The 22863-nt window shown below is 38.2% G+C and overlaps 1 protein-coding gene across 4 annotated transcripts in view; it reads left to right on the top strand.

Moving 5' to 3' along the window:
• TTC17 (tetratricopeptide repeat domain 17) overlaps positions 1 to 22307 on the top strand; it is a 55602-nt gene extending 33295 nt beyond the window's left edge. For 3 of the 4 annotated variants that reach the window (XM_027642524.1, XM_027642528.1, XM_027642527.1), the window contains exons 17-25: positions 10916 to 11086; positions 11441 to 11691; positions 12285 to 12450; positions 14829 to 14949; positions 15276 to 15435; positions 15921 to 16004; positions 17661 to 17780; positions 19754 to 19897; positions 21229 to 22307. In XM_027642524.1, the coding sequence (XP_027498325.1) occupies positions 10916 to 11086; positions 11441 to 11691; positions 12285 to 12450; positions 14829 to 14949; positions 15276 to 15435; positions 15921 to 16004; positions 17661 to 17780; positions 19754 to 19897; positions 21229 to 21360 (1349 nt within the window). In that variant the 3' untranslated portion in view covers positions 21361 to 22307. The remainder of the gene's footprint in view (positions 1 to 10915; positions 11087 to 11440; positions 11692 to 12284; positions 12451 to 14828; positions 14950 to 15275; positions 15436 to 15920; positions 16005 to 17660; positions 17781 to 19753; positions 19898 to 21228) is intronic. The other variant, XM_027642525.1, reaches the window with a different exon arrangement.
• Positions 22308 to 22863: the final 556 nt, after the last annotated feature.

The following is a 22863-nucleotide window of genomic DNA, read 5'->3' as shown; positions in this document are numbered from 1 at the left end:
ATCTGAAAATCAAGCTGGATTCTTTCTCCCTCTGACAGTCAAGCAACTCTGGAAGTGGAGGTCATACAGTGTTAGTCCATCTAAGACGTATGGTGGGTGCCCCACAAGTGGAATCTAGGTCACCATATTTGGGCTCTGCAGTGCTAAAGGAGTAAGAGGAGGTTAAATTATTCTAGTGTAGAATGAAAACATCTTGCTGAATGCAGGAGGGTGGGAGATAATGGAGAATGAGGACTTCTTTTTGTCCTGATGGAGGCCCAACATCCCTAGGGAGTGGGGGTGTCAGGAAATGTTAGATGTGCCTCTGACTGGGAGATCTTGGAGAAATCATTTGAGAATGTGCTCTGTGGGAATAATGTGACCCAATTATTCTTTCGATCTTGTGCTACTCTTTCTGAACCACTAGCCCAGTAAGAGAATCAACAGTTCCTACAGTCCACCTTAGCTCCAGTAATCTTAGAATATTAGTGATGTGATCTGGAACACAGTTGACCAGATGCAGGTTTTTTGATACTTTTGACTCCTTGGTGCCTGCTTTATAAATCGTATCTTTCCCTGCAAAGTCTCTGTCTAGTGTCTCTTGGGTGACTGAAGAAGTTGAAGGATCTTGCCCTGATACCACTAAGACAAGCTCATATTGAAACCTATCTTTCCTTTCCAAGCCCCATATATTTTTCTTCTCAAAACTATACAAAGATGTCTAGATTTAAGATTCCTAAATTTAAAAATGAAAGAATTGGTACTGTGTTAAACATGGCATTTTTAGCTACACCAGTATCCAAAGGCTGTATACCTGCTGCTTGTGCACATTGCTTCCAAGCTACTGCTTGCTGGAAAGCCATTATGAATCTTAAAGGTTTCTGTAAGCAATGTGTGCTTTCTTAAGTATATCTCTGTTGCTCAAGTGTCATTCTCTTCTGCATGTGTTAAATATGCTAGTGGGGGAATTTGGTCTGCAGCTTCTTTCATCATGCAAAGTCTGTCTTGCTAGCTTATGTGCTTAGTCTGCTTATTTTCTGCATGGCAGTGTACCTAACAGCTTCTCCCAACAGTCATCAGCCTCACTTTGCATCATGCTCTGTTAAGAATGGTATGCCTGCAATATTTAGTTTTCTGTATCCATTCTGTCTTTTCCCAGGATCAGGCTAGCAGACAAGGAAGGAGAAAATTATGGCCTCAGCTGCAGCAGTAACTGAGGAAATGGGAATTGCACTGTTGAAGGGGATTTAGAATTGTAGGGGAATTCAGTGAGAGGTTACTGATGCAAAACCATGCAGTATGAAGAAAAAGCAGTACAGTATTAAAGTAAACATAATATGACATTTCCCATTTTTATCTGCCTTTATAGTGCAAAAGATTCATCCTCATGTGTTATCTTGAGCCTTCAGTTACTTGAGCAATAGCTACATGTTCATATCGGAGGAGGGAATGGTCAGGAGTTGAGTGGAAGGGAAAAGGTTCTTCCCAACTAAATATTTCAAAACTTGATACATTCTGTTATCAGATGTATTAACATTTCTCTGCAGTGTTTTTAGTGCTTTTTTGTGGCAAGAATGTAGAGAAAATGAGACATATTTTTGACTCTCTGTGTCCTTCTCTGTTTAGGAGGCTGCGTTTGCCAGCAGCAGTTACTTGCACATAGCTGCTAAAAATTCTTACTGAACCTTAATAGTCTGCTCTGCCTCGAGCTGGACCTATTTAAAAAGGTTCAACAAAAGCATATGTTCAACAGTAACTCCCCAGTTACATCTCCAGGAAGATGTAGTTTCACAAACATCTTCATAGTTGAGCTGTGTTAATGGGTTGGTTAAAACATGGAAGAACTGACAATGCATAGTTTAGTATCATTGTGCAATTTGCCAAGACCTTGAAGCCTGTATTCACTTGGCTTAAATCTGAGGACTTGTAAAGTGGTGATGTGTAGCCTCAGCCTGTAATGAGTCATGTTGAGATTGTCTCAAAGCAGCATGCAATGCCATGTGCTCAGATTGAAATAAGCACTGCACGCTGAGCCATAGAGTGCCAGGCACTTAACTTCCCCAATCTGTCTGCTTTATTGATTTGTTTTTTCCTTTTAAGGTTGGTTGCTTGGTTCATGTGAGTTGGTGTTGTGCTCTGACTGTCCTCAAAGCTTTAAATCTATCATCTATTCTGGTTACTAATGTCTGAAACTAGGACAGTTCAGAGTTTCCTAGAGGAATAGATTGAAGCTTCTTGAATGTAGCAGTTTTGGGGAACAGGGACATTCTTCCAAAAATTTCTAGTCTTTCTGCAGTCATTGTTCTATAGCTTTGTACTGTTCTGGCAGTATGAGGAGAGTGTTTTCCTGTTGAATTCTAATCTAGAGTGGTTGGCAGTATTCTTGTCAAACATAACCTTTTGCAGGTATTCCTTACTCAAGAAAAGACTAATCCTGTTCTTGATCATCGCTTCATCAAAAGTAGGATTTTTTTTTTTTTAGATCTTATTTACAGCAACTATTCTGCTGCTTAATGGTATTGCATAGAACGTATGACAAACTGCCAAGCACTTAAAAGCTATCTTAGATTAATAAGGGACATGCCTACCTGACCAGTTAACACAGTGTGTCAGTATCTCTGCTTTGATGGCCAATTGGGATGAAGACTGCATGGATATCTATCCCAAACAAATCTATAAATTGTCATGGATCAAGTCTGAGTATTAATCTGCTCTTGCTGAGCAGTATAACCTAGTAAAGAGAAACACAGATAAACATAAATACGGCCTATCAAAATACTTCCTCAAAATAAATATGGAATCAGGTCCCTGTGGTAGACTGTTTGAATTCCAGTATATGGTGTAAATCTTACAGGCAGAGTGGTAATCAAGACACACACACATGAGGCCTTTACTTGGCTTTACAGTGTCAGCCCCATACAAGTGGAAAGCTAATCGTAAACCACAGTGGAGTTACTTTACTGTCACAGAGTTCAACTACAGATGCTATTTCTCTTGAGTAGGGTTACTGTTTTACTTAAAATCCTTTTTAAACTTGAGTTCATAGGTACTGTAGGCTCTAACAGGATCTACAAAACATATGATGTTTAGAATAAGAGATATGTGGAAAAGAGGAAAGATTAGAAAGAGAAAAAAGGCCATTGTTGCCTTTGCATATGCTAGTGATCCTTAAACTAAGAATTTCCTTGGCTTAATAATAAACAGATTTCAGAAGTGTGTTGTGTACAGAGTACTAAATATTGATCATTCAATATTCATAGTATATGATATACTGTGATGTACTCTGGGTGTATGTTTATTTTTAAGAAATTTATAAGTAACTATTATCTACAGTAAAAATCTGGCACATAGGAGAAGTCAGTGAGGACAAGCATTTCCCTTCAGAACTTATCTATGCTTGTTTCTCTTGCTTTCTTTCTCTCTTTTCCCAAAATAAACAAAAAAATTCATTACCTTGAAGCACAGTCTGAAATTCAGACTGGAGGGCTACTTACCTTCCTTCTCTATACATAGCAACGGGATCCTCTGAAAGAGGCATTTTCTAGTCTTCTTTTAACCACTCACAGGATTGGAGGGTTTAAATTTAGATGTTTAGGTCTTTCTGTGTTTTAGCCCTATTCCCAGGCATCATAGAGCAAGTTACTGCTTCTGCAATTTGCATCACGAAAAAACCAAGCCCCTTTTTTAGTGGGTGGTGAGGAAGGAGAGTGAAGGCTTTAGGTAGTCAACCTCTTTGAGTTTCCCCTCCCTGTTGTTGGGGGGGAGGGTTGACATTTTCTACTCTTATAAAGTAGCCTACTGAATTCTTCAAGATGTTTTGCATGCATGTCCCTTATTTAACTGCATTGTGTTCTAATTTAAATAGGTTTGTCTTTCCCTTTTTATTTTTTCCCATGTTTTATTTATCACGTCGTTGTATATCATTAGGAGAATTTTTGTGTCTGTTCTTCAGGGACTAGTCTGTTACTCAGTGCTGAGGTTTTTTCCTGTCAATATGATCAAGAAATCTGGTTATGTATTTGTTGGCATTTGTATATTTTGAAAGGTTTAATCAGAACTACTGTAATGAGACAAACAGATAACCTTTAAATCTATAGTTAAGCCAATTTAGAGGCATCTATTGGCTACAAATCAGATTTTAAAACTCCCTATGAGTGAGAACAGTTTTACCTTATAATCCTCTTAATTGAAAAACTATTGTTGGAATAAATAATAAAAAAGAAAGAACTTTGTAGGCTTCATTTTGTGTGCTTCAGTCTAAGTTTTTACAACATGGATTATCATCCTGTTGCTTGCTATGCATCAGACTGAAGCTTGTTTTGTACTGTTTTTCTCACTACTCTGTTTGGAGCATGCACCTCATGATCTTTGAAAAAGGGCCACTGACCATCTAGGGAGGGATTTGTGGAAATCAGATTTTGAAATACTTCATTTTGCTTTTCATTATTGGTTTTCTATACTTAGCTTTTTCAGTTGCACTTTGTCCTGTTCTTTGAAAATATTTATTTTTGTTCTGTAACTTCCAGTTTTTCAAAGGAGGGTTTATATTAAAGGAAGAAGCTAAAAATGAAAAGTGTTTCTGTGTGGGGAGAACCACACCAAAAACATAATCTAAATTTGGGCACTACACTCCTCATTCTTTCTCTGTACCCATCCTGATACTTAACTTGACCAGAGAGGGAATTTAGAACAATCCGTCTTTTGTTATTCCAGAATAGAAGCTGTAACGATATGTGGATAGTAGATACATCCTTTTAGTTATTTATCCAGTATGTTACAACTGTAAAAGACACTGGAGGTGCACTCATATTACTGTGATGGAGCCTTGTCATGCCTTGTTGAAAGCAGCAGTGATACTTTTGGGTTCAGAGAGAGTAAAGCTGACCACTGGGTGAGCTGGTTGGCTTTTCAAGTCCGCTACAAGGCTTTGAACTCTTTTATGCTTCTGCAGATGTGGGCTGCCCATCTGCTTTGTATCCTTCCTGGGTCCTGTAGTGCACAGTGAATATGTAGTAGAACTTGTGTATTTCTCTTGAGCTAAATACAGACCTGTCAAACATTCACCAGTCAGTATTGCATAGCCAGGTAATTGTAATTAAGAACTTCTAGTTTTCTTTTCCTTTTAGTTTTCCTCTACTTGTCACTTTGTTGATCATTTTCCCCTAAAAATGAAGTGAGAATTCTTCAGTTGTATTTTTTTATGCTTGTGTGTGTGGAAAGCAGCTGATTTCCTTTGGTATTGCTTCTGGAATGCAGTGTTCTCTTGCTGTTCAGCAGTTACAGTTTGTGACGTTTCTGTAACATTTTTTTATGGCAATCCTGTTCATCATAAGTGTTCTCCAGTTTATGCTTTCAGAGCTCAGTCATGAGATTCATTTTGAAGTATAAATATGTCTTTTTTCAGGAAAACAGAAAAGGAATGCTTTAATTTTAGAGCAAAATCTTAATAATACCATGTTAATTTATGATAAAGGTAAGCAGAGCAGCAATAGCTGCTAAAGATAGATCTCTAGTTACTTCTCATCCTGTTGCTTTTAAAACTCATCTCAAAATAAGTGGCATAGATTTTTTTTTCCCTTAGCAAATGTTTTGCAATCAAATATCTGTTCATATATGATTGGAATAACATGGTTGCTGTTAATATCTCAGAAGATCTTTAGGAAATTATCATGTTCACCTTGAAAGATCAAGGTAATTAGAGTATGCAGTGTGTTAATCACCAGTGTTAACATTGCCATGAAAGTCAAAGCTCATGTTTTATATGTTGTCTAAAGGGTGGTCTCCCAAACAGCACTTCCCTGTAACACTACCCGAGCTCGTTAATGTCATATTGCGGTGAAGTCACTATGGTGCAGAAAGTAAGACAGTTCTTCAGGTGCTAGTTTAGCCCAAATTTTGATGATTGAGATCCCAGTAGTTTTAATTTCACAAAAAGGTTCTAGTAGGTGATTTCACTCATCCTAGATTATTTTTGTTAATCCTGCTAAATTTTATTGCCTGTCACATAAAGCACTGAACAGGATTTGTCCTATAAAAGTGATGGGTGGCAATGTGCTTGTTTTGTTTGATTTCTACAATAAATATATTTTAGCCTTATTGTAAATATGCAGTGTTACCCAAACAGTGAGCACACCTAAATTTTTCACGTGACCTGTGAGCAGCATTAATTGTTATGCATTTTCCTGTGTAAAGTGGTAGTATACCACCCACTTTGACTTGTGTGTCTATGCATCTGTGTAACCAGTGACTAGCAAAAGTAAAAAGACGGCTGGTTATTGATGCACTGCTTCTGAGGTGTCTGTAGATGAGACTGTTCATCTGCATGCAGGGATTGAAACTTATTTCCATTGAGATCAGTGATATGTAATTCCTGCTTTAAAAAAAAAAATACCTACCTTTACACCTTTACTGAATTTCAGTGTGGGGAATACTAGTTTAAAGCATTCATTAAAAAAATATGGAGTTAATAACTGCTGTTAGCAGCTTGGTTTCAATTTGTTCTGTACTCTGACAACTCAGGTATTAGGCTGACTTACATCTGTACTAAGTACAGTTCTCTTTGCTGTGTTAACTGTGAAGAGGCAAATCATTTAGGTGACACATATCTCCAGATAACTTGCCTAACCTAATGCAAGTCAATGACTACCGCAATAGTCCTTGACTGTTGTAATCATTCAGGAGGTAATCCAGCTCTGCTTATTTCAAGTGGTAGGAAAAAAAAATCAGTACCTAAATTTAAAATTACTGAAGCATTATTCTGTCACCGTAATCTCTAAATATGTACCCAAAAAATTTTTAAGGGAATTAGTCTGCATATCATAAGAAGTTAGAAGCCAATAATTTTCATAAACCTACTATGTTGGAACATAGATGGTGGAGTTAGGAATGTCCTATTTTGCAAGCTCTGCACTGACAAAGAACAAAATGTCACTAAAAACTCTGTCCAAAGACACTTGGAGATAATTTTGTTCTTATTTCCAGTACTGTTGATGACACCAAATCATCTGTCTTAAGTTGATATATAGGAATTGAACAGTGAAAATATTTAGTGATGCCTCATTCTCTATGCCAGATGTACCACATGAGCCAAACACCTACAGTGGCAGTTAATTTGGATTTTTAAAACAGTCAATGCCCACTTTAATGGTGAGGTTTGATTACTTTCAAGAGCTTACTCAGGGTTCAACACTTCCACATGATACACTGGGGGTGTTGTTTGTTCATCTTTCCTCTTTTCCATACTTCTCACATTTCTTTCCTTGCTTAAGGTAAGTGGCTTTCAGTCTGAGGATCTAAATTAACAGAAGTTTACTCTTCAAACAAAAAAACCCAGCACCAGAAAAGTTCATGTGTAATAAGGGAAGTTCCTAATTGTTTCCAAATGTGACTTAATGTGGCAACATTAAGTCACAGAATAAGTATTTGTTATCCATTCACAGATGACACAAGTCTTCACCATCAGTTACTGCATCGCTTCTCCTTTCTGATATTTCTCCTTCCTTGTGACAGATGAGAACAGTCTAGGTGCTTCTCTCTTTATGCTAAGTGGCTTTCAACTTAAGCTTTTGGAGTGATCGTGTTCCTAAAGAAGAACTTAAGCCTGACTTTCTGTTTAGGGTTTTTTAGCCCTACCAGCTGCAGCAGGTACCACAGCTTCAGTGGACATTCAAGAGGGGTTCTCAAAATCACAGAGGTGGTTGATATTAGATGGGATGGATGATGTAGCAGATCTTTTCTACATTTAAAATTTATTCTGTGCTAATGCTGTACAAGTGTGTTCACATTGGCCCCAAAAAATTACAACTTACAACACTATGGGAAATAGAGTCCTTTAGTATGTAATAGTGTGTTCTGCTTTTGATCTCCAGGGACTCAGTGCTTCAGAGTTTGTATTTGCTTGTTTTCTCCAAAAGATTTGCCTTCTAAGTTAAGAACTGCTTTATGGGTTTTTTTCTGCCAATTTCTATATTAGCCTGGCACAGTCAGTCTATTTGTGTTATTTCCATCACTTCAGTAAAGGCCCAGACACTTGTTTTGTGTCATCACTATATCATTTTTGTTTCACTTCCTGGAACGTGGTGACCGGGTCTCATAATACTAAAGGTAGGACAGACTCTGATCCACTTCCCTCTGAGCTTTCTTACCTCTGCAGAATCAATAGGAAAAGTGGCAACAGCTGCTCTCAGAAAAATAAATGAGCAAGAAAGCGATGCTTCTCCAGTAAATTTTCAGGATAGAGTAAGCTGAATTGATCAAGTACTATATAGAAGTTTTAGACTTCAAATTTTTGTGGCTGCAGTATCATTGTATCAGGACTTTACACCTAAAATTCACATGTGCAGATTCAGACAACCAGAATATGTGTGAAGTATTAATAATATATGGCTGAGCATTTGTAGGTCAGCAGTCACGTTTGTCCTTCGCATGGCTGAGGTGCTGTAAGTATTGGAGTGATACAACTAATGCTCTGCAGACAGTGAATGTGCCTGGAGTTTGGGGCTGTGTTGTTCCCTTGCTGGTCTCACACTCCTACCTGGTGGTCTTCCCTGTTGGGCTTCAGGCATCTGGCTGATACAAGCTGTGAAGTTCTGACTTGCAGTTTTTCAGTACCAACAGCTTCATGGTACAGTCATCAGAGATCTTCAACTTCCATTGGTTTTTCAGCCAGCATTTTTTTTCTTCAGCAACGTCAGACAACTGAAAGCAGCAATTTGAAAAAATTAGGTCACTCAGGTTTCTATATATAGCAGCTCTCAGATCCCAAGAAAGCCAGTACAGCCATCTAGTCTGTTTTTAGCCATCAGTGTTTGTAAATTAATACTAACAGAGTTCATGTTAAGTAGAATTGTAAGTGCCATTATTTTTTTCCTTCTGCTTGTAATATCCAGCTTTTTTTTTCCTTTTTGGCATTTTTATTTCAATTTAAAATAGTTGTCTAGTTTTCAGCCCCTTTGCTTTTTTCTTTATACTAATGATGAGCAGACCTTCAGCAAAGGGAATTGTGGTCATCACATTACTGAGAAGCACCTGACTTGCATTAAAATCAGGCTGGTGTGCTGTCAGGCAGGGGAACTAGTTTCAGCTTTAGAGTTCTGTGCACACCATTTCTCATAAACTAAACATGAGGATCTCCATATATTGAAGTGATTGTTTTATTTTTTTAATGAAAGCAATTAATTTTTTACTGACAGAATGGGAGAGGTGGGGAGGGGATTGAAGAAAGAATTAATGACTGATAGAGTAGGAAAGGCTGAGTATAACTGCATGGCAGATGTTAGAAGAGTTTTATATATTTACTCATAACATTATTTGACTTTTTATATACAGCAGAAAAGGTAGGACAAGAAATAGTTTTCCCAGAGGGTTTACGAATATAGTTTTATTTTTTTTATTTTGGTCGCATGCACATCCCCCATGTCAGGAGAAACTGGTCTGTTTCTCCTCCAATGATGCCTCCTGAGTGTTCCCAGAAGCAAAAGCAGAGAGCAAACAGCTAAAAGCTGTAGTTTCACTTTGCAGAGAAGTGGTGGAACAGGTTGTTACCCTTACATGAGAGGTAGAACCATCCTGTCATCCCTCTGGCGTGATAAAAAAGTGAGACCTAAAATGGGATTGTAATGTGAAGTGGAAAGGAGTCACTGATCTACTTTATTAACATTCCTGATAGTTTATGCTGCTTGTTGAAAAAAATAATCCTTTCCATATGCATGGAGCAATACCATTTGCATTCAGGAGGGTAGAATAGGGAACATACTTGAGAATCTTGCGTTTAAGTTTTCTTTTTTTCACAGTGCACTTCTTAATTCATTTATATATGTATGCTATTTTCACTCACAAGTGATTGAAATAAAGGAAGGGGGGTGTTTGAGAGTAGTAGCTTTGTACATGAATTATATTTTTCTCAGTGGTGACAAGCTTCCCTCGTGATAAGAGGTAGGTGCCCCGATCTGCATCTCAGCCCCATAGTTGTGCTGTGGGGCTTGGGGCAGCTCCCAGCCTCTCAAGTGTGTGGAGAATCATGCCATTAGCTCTGCAGGCCGGCTGGGGGAGCAGCTCCCTAAACACCTCTTGCCCTGGAAGACTGACAAGTAGTTATTATTAGAAAACTGAGATCTGTAGTTAAAATGTATTTAATATCAAAAATATTGCTACAGAGTTTCAGGTGGTCACCCTCTGAAGGCTTAAGAGTGTGGCACTGAAGGATACTCAAAGGATAATGTTGCAAGTTTGTGCTTTTTGCTGTTTCTCCTCATTACTGACTCTACCTTTGGATTTTTTCCAATGTTATTCCTAGATCTTTGCATTTGGTGGAATGTGAGCTTGTATGCTGACCACAGAATTATAGAGCTTAAATTTTCGGCTGAATAAACTTCTGATTTTTAGCACATATTAATACTCATAGCTTTTGTCTGTCTGTTTAATGAGCAGCTGGTTGTGCCAACATGCTGTGTTGCTGGCATTGAAGATCAGTCTGGCAATCCCAGACCAGTCTGCCTTCACCCTTTTTCTCTTGCACATAAGCATGGTGAGCATTGTGGTGTCTTAAGTGAAGTTCATATGGCAGGCAATCCCCACATATGGGGCACTGTCACTAGAAATATGCCTTGGGAGTGCTCATTGGACTGGCTTCCAGCACACAGTAATTTTTGACATACTGTGCAACCTTCCCTTGAAAGATAGCTGATTTTTTTCTTTCATTGGTAGTTCACAGCATATACCTAATAATTTAGTTTCCTGTAACTGTTTTACATGATCTTCCTTATCAATAAGCAGATCAACTTTTTAACCACTGGATTAAGTTTTTGATACCTTGTAGAATAATTCTTTCAATCCATACGTAGAAAACTAGAAGACAGTAGCTTCCACTGTACAGCTTCTGCGCTTGTATCCAGGAGGAGCATTCGTGCATGGTTTATCAGTAATTTTTCTCTTTCAGACCACTGTCATGAGAAAAATACAGATGGCAGTTATGGCAAGGAGAAATACTTTGATGACCACTATGAGTCAGTTACAGCAGTGACAGAAGGACACTCTGAGGGAGGTACAGAAGATCTGCAAGTCCTTACTCAGAGTTCAGCAAGGGATCCCTCCTTCTTGAGACTGGAAAGTAAGTTCAGCCTTACAAAATCAGTGCTGGCAAATTAATGAGTTTCTAGATTTTTCAGAAATCTTCTTGTCTTCCTCCAAGAAGCTATGTTTTCCCTCCCTCTACCCATATAGTAACGAGTAACCCATAAACTGGTTTCCTTCTGTTCACTGTTCTTCTCCCTGCATTTCATGGATGCTTATTTGCAGTAGGGAAGTCTGCATTCTCTAGTTCTGTTTGCAGTGTGCAGTGAATAGTCAGTGTTACTTGGTTTGTGCAAGTGGAAAAGTCAGGCGGCAGAAAAAAGATTATTTTTATACAATTTGTGAAAGCACAAGGAAACTAATTTTTAAGTTTTGTGATATTCCCTCTTAGATGCAGTAACAGCAGAAAGCAATGGTTCAGAAGGAGTGGAGGGTTTAGAAGATGATCAGATGTCTGAAGAGATGCTGGCTTTGGTGGATGAGTTTGAAAATTCTTGGCCTCAGGAAGCTTTTGAAGGGGCACTGGAGGTAAAAGGTCGTCGGATGGACTTGCAGGGAATCCGGGTCCTGAAGAAGGGATCTCAGGATGGACTGGCTAGCTCCTGTTTTGGGGACTGTGGTGATGATGATGAAGCTGAATGGGTAAGTTTGAATGAGTTTACGAAGTCTCGTACTAACTAACTATTGCAGAGGAAAGATGAGGACAGTTCAGGGAGTTTAACACTGGGAGATACGTGAATTCTCCCTATGGGCCTAAAAGATATGGTTGATAGCTTGTGTAAAAGGAACAAGTAGTTTTAATCAATCACCAACTGGCATCATATAAGTGCTGATAATCAGCAGCAAGAGCTTAGGTGTAGAGTGATGCTGGATGCCTTCAACCTTGCTCACAGTTGCAAAGGAAAAAAGATTCTAAGTAAAAGTTCTGGTTAGCATGAAAACAAGAAAATACCTGTTGTCATCATGTTACAAGTAAAATACATACTGAAAAATGCCTTTCACTTCTCTAGCAGTTAAATTGGTTTTCTCTTATGTTAGAGATAAGAATTTTTGTGTGCGTGGCATGATGCACTGTAAGGGATCAGACTTAGAGAATGGGTTGACATGAGGAGGGAAGGAGAGAGACAAAAATCTCATCTGTAACATCTTTGTTACAAAAATAAGTAATGTATTGGAGCTGATAACATCCATGGTGTTTCTTACTGTTAACCTTGCTAATACTGTTCTTTTGATAGATCACTTTTCAGGTCAAACGTTTAAAGAAACCCAAAACTGAAAGCCTGGATCTCCAGGAGCCAGCTGGGAGAACTGTGGAAGAAGGGACTAATGGAGAAAATGAAAACTTTTACCAAACTGCGCTAGAGATCAGTGGACCAAAGATACCTTCTCCTGGACCAATAGGTAACCTGCTACTTCTAGAGAAAGCGAATCATTTGCAGCTTTTGCATTACTATGACTTATTTCCTTTGCAGCTTTTATATTACACTGATTTATTACTAAAAATAAGCATCACAAAGACTATGTACTGAAATGTGCCTTCTATATGAGTACACAGGAAAATAAGAAATCTCCTCCCTCTGCTCCTTCTTGATGAAGTGCAGCATAACTTTATTTATTGAATGAAAACTTTCTAGTTAATTCCCCAAAACTTCTGGGGGTCGAGTGGTAAGAGTGGAGAATGAAAGGGGTAAATACTGTGAGTAGAAGTAGTAAAAGAGAAGAGGGGGTTTTAATGATGATATCTTTCGATAAAACTGAATGAGCAGAGAAGTTAGTTTATCAGGATGCAGAATAAGAGCTTGGACTCATTATTGACTAAACATAAGACATACAACTCAAAGACAAAAAGCAGAAAGCTTAGTCTAATAAAAATGAAATAAATAAATAAAAATAAGTGTTCTGCTGTAATTGTTTGGTGATATTATAAAAGAAAACTTATAGACTGTCTTCCAGAATACTGGAGCTACAGAAAGGTAGAGTTTCGCACCAACATAGATGAGATTTGGAAAGAGAAGTGGAGTTTTTGCTCACTGAGTAACAGGAATTGGAGACTAATCTATTAATGTGGTGCCAAAGAATAAAACCCAAGTAATTGGCCCCCATGCTTTTTGTCTTATCTTGCAATGGAGCTAAAATCTTAATGTTGTAGGACTGTGTAAGGAAAAATATGCTCTACAGTACATCTTAATCCTTGATGATTTGATGACCTGGAAAGTGGTTTCACATTTTGAAGACTTTTACATGAAAACTTTAACAAGCTCCTTTTTTAGCAACTGACAAATGTAGGTTATTGAATTAAATATTTGAAGTAGGGGGAAGGATTACATGAAAACAGACTATCATCTGTGAGCACACACCTGTCCTTTCCTCAATATTTATCTTCTTTCCATCCGAGCTACTTTTGTGGATTTATTACACAGCATCCCTCTGTTGGAGAGTAGTTACCTTCCTAACATTCCTGTGATGCAGGATCTGCTGACATCCTCTTTGCAAGAACTAAATCACCAACATTTAAGTAACATATTGAAGGTCACTTGGGGACTTCTTGGTAGAACAAGGAAATTATGGTATCTCTCCTGTGTTTGACTACCTCCCAGACTACTGACCTGTCTCTACAGCATTTCCATACCGCTTGCTGAATTTTGCTATTCATGCCAGTAAGAACTCACAGATAGTTCACAGTGGTGGTGATGAGAACGGGTCATTTCTCTCTGAAGTTTCCTAGTGTATCTCAAAATTAATTTTCCTTTTATCACAATACTTTACAAAATACGTGGTATTACAAACATCTTTGTTATTTTGCAAAATTATGGTGAAGTGGCTTACTATAACTTGTATGAGAAATAGGATTTGCATCCAAATGGGCAAAATTTCAGGTAACTAGAAATAAGTACTGAAATAAGTACGCTTTCTGCATAGCTGGTGCAATAGATTGGCACGGTGTTAAACTTGGCTTCCCACTGTGCAAATCTACTGCTACTGGGATTTATTTTTTTTTTATGTTCCAAATAGTTTGGATGTTTCTTATATCAGAGGAAAATGTTTCCTAACATTTAACACAGGCTTGATTCCTTGGACTTGCTACAGTATCCACCAAATGGAAGGGAATGGGAGATTTCGGTAGGCTTTGGTTCAGATGTGAAGATCATGTTCTTCTTTCTCCTAGTGATCTGTTTGTTAACATAAAGCAAGTTATTTAACCTTTCCCTGCCTTGCTTAACTTTTCTGAAAAGTGGAAGGGCTAAGATTTAATTGTTTAATAGTTTCAGAAATGTTGCTATCTTGAGTGTAAGAATGCAGTAAAAGCCACTGACTTTCTTAAACAATACTCATTGAACAGAAAGGGCAGTGTCTTTCACCTGGGATTGTCAACAGATAGACCACACAACTTTTATTAATTTTAACTGTAACTGTAGAATATAAATGATGACTCAGTTATGAACTTTTTTTAAGGACATTTAAGTAGAGATAATACCTGTAACCAAGAGGTGGCAGTTGTTTTTAATCTGTAGTTTTGGAAAAGTGTAATGAAACAGGTTTTGAAACTCCATCTCCTAAGCTGTCTTGCGTACAATCTGGTTCTGTCTTTGCATCCTACCAGTTCTGTTCAGTCCATTTAGGTTCAGGAATGTTCTTAAAGAAATCTGACTGCAAGATGGTGACTTTTATAATGCAGGGAATGTATCCACTGGTATAAAGTACTTTATAAATCATCATACTGAAATATAATGTCTTCTGCTTCCAGAAAGTTTTTTCTGTTTTTGTTTTACTTTCTCAAGGAAAAAGGCGGGACTATCGTAGCCTTGGCTGGCCAAGTCCTGATGAATGCCTGAAGCTTCGCAGGGTAGAGCTTACAGCTGTAGCCAGCACATGGCTTGCTGTTTCTGCTAAAAACATTGAGTAAGTATCTTGTATGTGAGCCTTTAAATGAGTTACTTACACAAAGCAAGACAGTTACATCTTCAGTGTGCATAAAGTGAAGATTTTGATACTAAGAAAGAACTTTCAGAATTTCAAGGAAGTTTGAAAACATTATGTGGTATTTCATCAATAGACTTGCAAAGAAAAGTGCAAGTGCAGATGGAAGATCCACTTTCTCTTGCCTCTTGAGCTTCTCAAATGAGATTCTGCCCGGTTCTGAGCAGTTTACTTTCACTAGAGAACTGCATAATGACTATTCTGTTTTCTTCTCTTAACTAATTCAGCTTGTTTTATGACATTTGTAGCATTACAGAACACATTGATTTTGCCACACAGCTGCAAGAACCAGCCATGGAGCCCCTTTGTAACCCAAACCTACCAGCCAGTATGCATACTTTGGACCACCTGCAAGGTGTCTCTAGTCGGGCCAGCTTGCATTACACTGGAGAAAGTCAACTGAAAGAGGTATGCCAGAGTTGAAGGCTGACACAAAAATGCTGCCACACCATGGCAGATTCAGGGCACATTTAGTTCAGTGTCCTGTCTCCAGAGGTGACTTTCAGTGAATTAATGCCCAGATAAAACTGTAAGAACAATAAACCAGCAACCAACAAATGTTACCAGAATATTTTCCCAACCATATACAGTCTGGTCTGAGGGAAATCCTAAAACACCATTAGTGTCTCCGTATTTATAGCTTTTGGTGGATAAAAAAGTGAAAGAAAAGTCCAAGTCAGCATACTTCGAACTTCTAGCTTCTTAGTATTCAGTGCCATGGAATTATAACACTGTGTGATGATACAGATAGTATTAACTCAAGATAGACAATGATGTTTAGGTTGAAGCAGGTGACAGCATTTGTAAAAGGCTGGGTAAAAAAGCAACCAACAAACAAGAGACATCTCTTACTAGGTACCAGCATGTAAGCACTTGTACTTCCTCTTCCACAGGTGCTACAGAATCTTGGCAAAGACCAGTACTCGCCCCAGTCACTAGAACAAGTTGGTACTCGAATAGCCAAAGCTTTGGAAAAGGTATGTGTAAACAGTATAAATGAGAAGTCTGGGCTTACTGCTAATGACTGATGTAGTGGTCAATCTGATCTCAAATCATTCACGTGAAATCTCAGGCAAGGAACGTATTAGTACTTGGACTAGAGATTTGTGTCTATTTAGCATCTGTAATGCCCTCACAGGTATTCTGTTGAGGTATATCCTGTGCTTACACCGTCAAGTGTCTTTCATATCTCTCTACTGAAAGTTAAGCTTGTCAGATTTTCCAGGCTTTCCTGCCCTGTAGTGAACAGCATTGCTGATTATTGATATATTAAACTATTTCAACAGTTCTCAGCCCTCTTCTTTCTTTTTATGCTACGTTGACTTGGAGCTTATGGAAAGTTGAGTTAAGCCATGTCTCACCTCTACAGTGATGCTTCTGGCATTCAGCAGTCAGACAGCTTCCTGCTGTTTCAACCTGCTTCTTTTACCTCGTCCAGTGTTGGGCTGAAGTGTCAGATGTGTTCAAGCAGAGGTGTGGTACCATGTGCAGGGCTGCACTTCCTGTTGTCCCCAGAGAAAACCAAGTTCTATGGCTAAAGGCTGCTGAGGACCTCAGTTGAGCACCTTAGGATGAGGTGATTAGGGACATAAATTTTTTCCCAGGATCTGCAAAGTAGATAGAGATGTAGGGATTGCTGTTCTGTGTTTACAACTAGTAGGGAGAATATCCCAGTCTACTGTAGAAAAGACGTCTCAGTCAAACCAGTTTGGTGCCCCTAGCCTATTCTTCTGAAAGCTGTCTGAGGACCAACCTTACTATGCTTTGAAACTGAGGCCAATATAGCTTTGTCCATTCCCAGAAAGTAAAGATGTTACTCTTGTCTTCATGTTACAAGACTTAGTCTCTTTTCACTTTAGATGTATGGTAGCTTTTTCTCTTTAAGTGCTAGTTTCCCCTGCAGACAGCAAGCTTTATCCAAATAAGCTGAAAATTTAGTGCAGAGACTAGAAACAGAATTCTCAATGTTGGCTGTGTTGGAAATAAAATGCAGTTCTTCTGTCTACCAATCTCATTCAGTATTCACAAGAGCTAATCAAACAAATCAAGATGGCTACTTATGTAATTGCATATGTGAGCATAAACATTCATTTACTGTGTCTGAGTCCACAGAATTCAAGCACGTAGTATTTTCCTTTGTAACACAGGGCATGGGAGTCAGCCAGTTAGAGGCACCAAAGGTTACCCATTGAGCTTTGTCAGATGTCTGGTCTGAGCTGTATCCCAGGGCATCCCTTCTCTTTCCAATGACTGCAGGGAGCCTACAAGTCCAATCAGTTAATTTAACTGAGTTTTTTCCTTCATGTTGGCTAACGTGTTTACACATGTAGATGCTCAGCATCAGACAGCTGGTTAGAAGCTGTTGTGGCTGCTGAAAGCTGTTTAACTGGTATTCCTTTCTGAAGAAAATGACATTGCATTTAGAACTTGTGTTTCATTTGGCAGTCTCATTTACCTGGTAATTGCATATGTGTTGTCAGATAAGAAACCTTTTGTTGCTTTGGAATAGTTTAATGCCATTTTTAAGTGTAACACCCTCTACCTCAGTATAACAAATTAATTTGAAGAGTGAAAGATAAGACTATTCACTACAGGTGTTTACATGACAGTTTTTCATGTTCTTCTTTTGCCAGAATCAGACTTCATGGGTCCTCTCTAGCATGGCAGCTCTTTACTGGAGGGTGAAAGGCCAAGGAAAGAAGGCAATTGATTGTTTACGGCAAGCTTTGCACTATGCACCCCATCACATGAAGGTGTGTATGCGTGTGGCCACTACTCAGATGAAATAATGTTTTGCTTGTCGCAACAGAGCTTTCACAGATTATTTTTAAGACCAACAATTATAGACACTTTATCAACTTTCTGTAAGGTATTAGGTATTGGCTAGTTAAGGTGAAACCTTAAGACTTTCACCACCTGTTTGGTATGGACTGTCTCTTAAAAAAAACAAACAAGCAAAAACAAAAGATAACTGCAGAAAAGGCTCAGTAGTGTTTCCTGCAGTTTAGTGCATTTGACACCTCTCTGGGCATTCTGGGCTTGCTACATAGGACTGTGAGTCTTAATCAGCCTTTGTCTAGACAAGTTTTCTAACCCAAGATATAGGCAGTATATTTTCTGGTTGTGCTTTTAAAGAGGATAGGAGGTGGTATCTAAAGGAATTACTTAAATGCTTAAATCTTAAGCGTTTAGGGTGTGAATCTCAACTAGACACTATTGCTTGACTTTGGGCAGCAGTTCTGTACTTCACTCAAAAAAAAGGCAGTACTTTGGATATCATCTTCTGTTTAATGTTTCAGTTGGCTGAAGTACTTTGTACTCTTCACCTTGCCACGTGCTGTGCTGAGCATTATAATGTCTATTCTTATACACCAAGCTCTCCCTTGCAAACTGATAAATGCATAGGCTCCTTACTATACATTGTAAATTTTCCTTTGGGACCTGAGCGACAAATTGTGCAGCACTGCAAAATGTATACTCCTTTTTGAATCTTGGTCTTCAACCCTTCTCTGAAAATTGGGAGTCAAAGTAATTTACGCTTTCAGGATATTATTAGGAGGAGTTAGCTATTTACAGTAGAAATGCCTCAACTAAGAAATGCACATCCCCACTGCATATCCTGTGTATGTCTCCTATGAGTCTCTATCTTTGTGTTGTCCTTTTAAAACAAGGTTGGAACCAAGATCTAACGCATCAAGCTTTTGCTTATTTTCCTGTCTTTCTTAGTAATGGGGAGTGGTTCCTCAGGAGTGGAACCCTTAGTTGTGTGATTTGTAAGGGTCAGACTATGGATTGGAAATTACAGCTTGGCAAGATTATGGTGTAGTACTGCTGTTTTCTAGAAATATGATGTAAAGTTGCTTGAGACTGGATGACTCTCCTAATTTGTGCCTTGTTTTTGTCCTCCATCTTGAAGCTGCCTCCAGAGAAAAGTGTGGATTTTTGCAGATACAACTACGCTTGTACTCAGAGTTAGCACTGAATTGAAAGCTATTTAATATTTTGTTTTATCCTCTTCTTTGCTTTTATGCAGTCTGGCTACTTTCTCTTGACTTTTCTTATGTAAATGAAAGGTAATTAATTTTCCTGTGAACTTCTTTTGTGATTCTGACTTCCATAATATCTGCTTTGCAAACATGAATGACATATCCACCAAAGGTACTCCTTGACATGTGGAGGTCAAGGAGGCAGGGATCACATCCAGAATGTTTTATTGTCTTGTTGAGGGCATTTGACTTGGTACTAAGCTGTATTTTGTCCTTTGAAGGTATGAAGCCCAGGTCCCAGAGTCTGCTATGGCTTCCAGGGCTCAACAGTTTTGTTAGTTAGACAAGGTCACAGTCTGGAAATACAGGAAATAAAAAACATACCATCAGTGATTAGCTGAGAAAATTTTATTTATTGCTATTACTCAACATCAGAATAATAATTCTGTGATGGAGGCAGGACAAAAAACATCCTAGGACACTTAAGTGAGCTAATTTTTGAGTTGTTTTTCTATCCAACAGTAGTGTTTATCACTATTGAGAGTAGTTGTGGATGTGAGGGGTTTTTTGTTTATAACTTGGGCCCAAATGCCCTTTTAAAGTAAAACAGGTCTGGCTCATCACTTTTAATGTCACCAGAGAGGGAAGTGGGTAGGAACCAAGTGAGAGTGGCTGAGTAGCGGAGTCTTCTGACAACTTCAATGGAAAGAACCTCACTGTTTGTTGCTCTTCTCTTTCAGGATGTGCCACTAATAAGTCTAGCAAACATCTTCCACAACGCAAAACTCTGGAATGATGCCATTATTGTGGCCACCATGGCAGTGGAAATAGCGCCACACTTTGTGGTTAATCATTTCACACTGGCAAATGTCTACGTAGCAATGGTGAGTGTGCTGTCACCCAGTTAGATCTGTCTTTGGTACAGTATTTACATGGATACAAAAATGGTATTCTCACAAATAATTCTGAAGGAACAGCGTTCAAGAAATCGGGGTAGGATCATCAAGAAGGAATATCTTTTGTGAAAGGCAAAACTTCTATTATTCATTTTACTCGTATTACTCAGTACTTTAAGGCCAACATTTTTATAAGCTAGTTTAAGAATGTTGTCTGCAAAGCTTTGTTAAGCCAGTAGCAAACAATGGGTAATTTGTGTTGGCTGCTCATCTAAACACAAGATACTTTTCTACTGGAAAATTAATGATAAACTGGGTCCTCATCCTGAAGAGCTAAGCTTAGAATAATAAGTAAAATCCAATTCACAGTTGTAGGGAAGAAACACAAGGGAAGTTCAGCTTCAATATATGGATTATCAATGTCTAATGTAATTTACAGATTGAACTCAAATTTCTTCATACTGTCTATAATTCTATTAAAATGTACTTTTTAAAAAACAAAGACTTCACAACTCACCTTGATCTAGTTAGTGTTTATAATATGGCTAGAAATTAGTATTATCTCTACTGTACAACTAAAGTTACTGAGAAAAGGAACTTAATAGAACAAAAACAGTATTGAAAGTGACTGAAAACCCCAAAATGTTTTGGGTCTTTTCCCCTCTCATTTTTCTTCTAATACATTATTGGATGTTGGCATGCTTTCCTAGTTAATAAAAAAGCAGAGTAGCATAGGTAATGAGATTTCAGCTATATAAAATCAGATGCTATTTCCACATAAATGCTTCTAACTACCAATCTGAGTCCAGCTTACCAATTGAAATTCTCTAGCTATTGTATGCTCTTTAAGTTTTGGCGGTTTTTTGTTGAGTTTTTACTCTCTACATTGAGTGATCTTTTAAAAATAATTTCAGATTGTTTCTAAAAATGCTAGCTTTTCAGAAAAGTTGGTGAGTTTGCACTGTCCATGATTTTAAAGATTTTATCCATATAAATTCTGACTGAAATCTGGTTTTAAAAGTTACTTTTACATCAAGAATGCTAAGATGTACTATTAAAAGGAAAAGACAAGAACACGGATCAATAATTCGCAACAGTAATTTGACTCCTTTCCATGGATTATGCAGAATTGAGTCATTAGCCCAAGAAAATAGCGGTTTATTTGGGGAAGAAGGGAAAAAAATCCTAAACCATGTGAATTGGTTCAGCTGCTTTTGTGCATATCACACTACACAACTACTTAGGATAGGAAAGGCATAGAAAATGTGTTTAGTGCTTTTGGAATCTGACTCTTTGTGCTCTTGTTTCTTTCTTTACAGGAAGAGTTTGAAAAGGCGATGAAATGGTATGAGTCAACACTAAAACTTCAGCCGGAGTTTGCCCCAGCAAAGAATCGAATCCGCACCATTCAGTGTCATTTACTTATGAAAAAAGAGCGACGGTCTCCTTAGAGACCAGCATCTTTCTCTTTTCTAAAAATGTCATTATTCTCTATTCTGCTTTTAAGCGTGTTAAGATAAATTGAGGAATCAAAATTTTTAACAAGACTTTTAAAAGAGATGGGATTTGGATCAAGGGTTCTTTTATTATTTTTTTTTTCTCAAATATAGGAGCATCTTTGGAAAATGTATTTCACAGACCGTAATTTTAAAACATCCATGTAAATATTAAACCGAGAAACTTCCATAAGTCCATGACCACCTGTACCAGGAGCCAGGCACTGTTACTTTTTCCTTAATGCTCAGATTGGCATCAGCATCCAAAATAACTTGCTTCATGTCTTACAATCTAAGTCACTGGAAATGCAAAGCACATACCTGTACCAAATAGTAAGAAGAGATAATGAGCAATTCATCCATGTGAAACTCATGCTTCGTCCGGTCTTGTTCACTCCATACCACATTACCTGCTTTTTTGGAAGGAGAGGAACAGACTTCTAAATGTTTATAAAAAACATGAGAAACATCAAGTATTTTTGGAATTGTTTGTTTCTCTTGGGGGATAAGGAGGAGGGATCAGGAGGACCCTAAAGTCAAAGTAGTTTTTAATCTTACTTGCAGAAAAAGAAAATTGGTGAAAATCCCAATAAGGTGTTTTGTATTTGTCTATATATTCATAGCCCTCTGCCTCCCTGAGTGGTTGATTTACTAATTCTTTGTTCACTATATTTCTAGCCGTTTCAGAATAAGGTGCAAGTTTATGCTCACTCTGAGCCATACTTTCAGCTACCGAGGAGGAGGAGGGAGACGGTGTCAAGGTATCAACAGCAAATAAGTCAGGTGGAAGATTTCCAAATCAGTTCTGTCTTTGGTTGGTGGAGGACATGATTCTCCAGACATCACTGATGAATCAAAAAGGGCACATATTTGAAATAAAATAAATCGTTTATGAACAACTCGCAGCTTCTCCTCCAGTGTGTGTGTGTCATGCGCCCTTTGCAAGAGTCTGGCTTAGTCTAGGGGAGCTACAGCCTTTCCTGGGGAGCAGACAGAGCTGGGAGGCGGGAAAACCTTTAACACTCCTGATCAGACAACGATTTCGTGTGCACCCTTGGAAAATTCCCCGCACCTCTGTGTCTGACTCTCTGTGGCAGAGTAAAATAAGGGAAAGTTAACTAAATCAGCTCTCATATAACCTCCCCTCCAGCTTTTAGTGTTAAATATGATTCTTAGTGATTCAGAACTAACAATGCTTATGAATTTACTTTCCCCCTCCCTCCCCCCCATATTTTTCCTCTCTCATTAATGCAGATTAAGAGCAAGTATGGCAGTGGTGGAAAACGTGACATCAACGTAATTTTTATAATACTGTAACATTACTTCATAAAAGGATCTGTGAGTATTTTTATATATGACTGAAGATAAGCAGTTCTAATGCAAATTTTACCTCTGTTTTAGTGCAAGTAGTTTTCATTTATCTAGAAAGCCTGACAGAGGTATGAGCAAGTGGTTCTA

This window comes from Corapipo altera, unplaced genomic scaffold (assembly GCF_003945725.1).
Source record: "Corapipo altera isolate COAL_440 unplaced genomic scaffold, ASM394572v1 23b, whole genome shotgun sequence".
Lineage (NCBI taxonomy): Eukaryota > Metazoa > Chordata > Aves > Passeriformes > Pipridae > Corapipo > Corapipo altera.
This window is presented reverse-complemented; position numbering and strand designations above follow the sequence as displayed.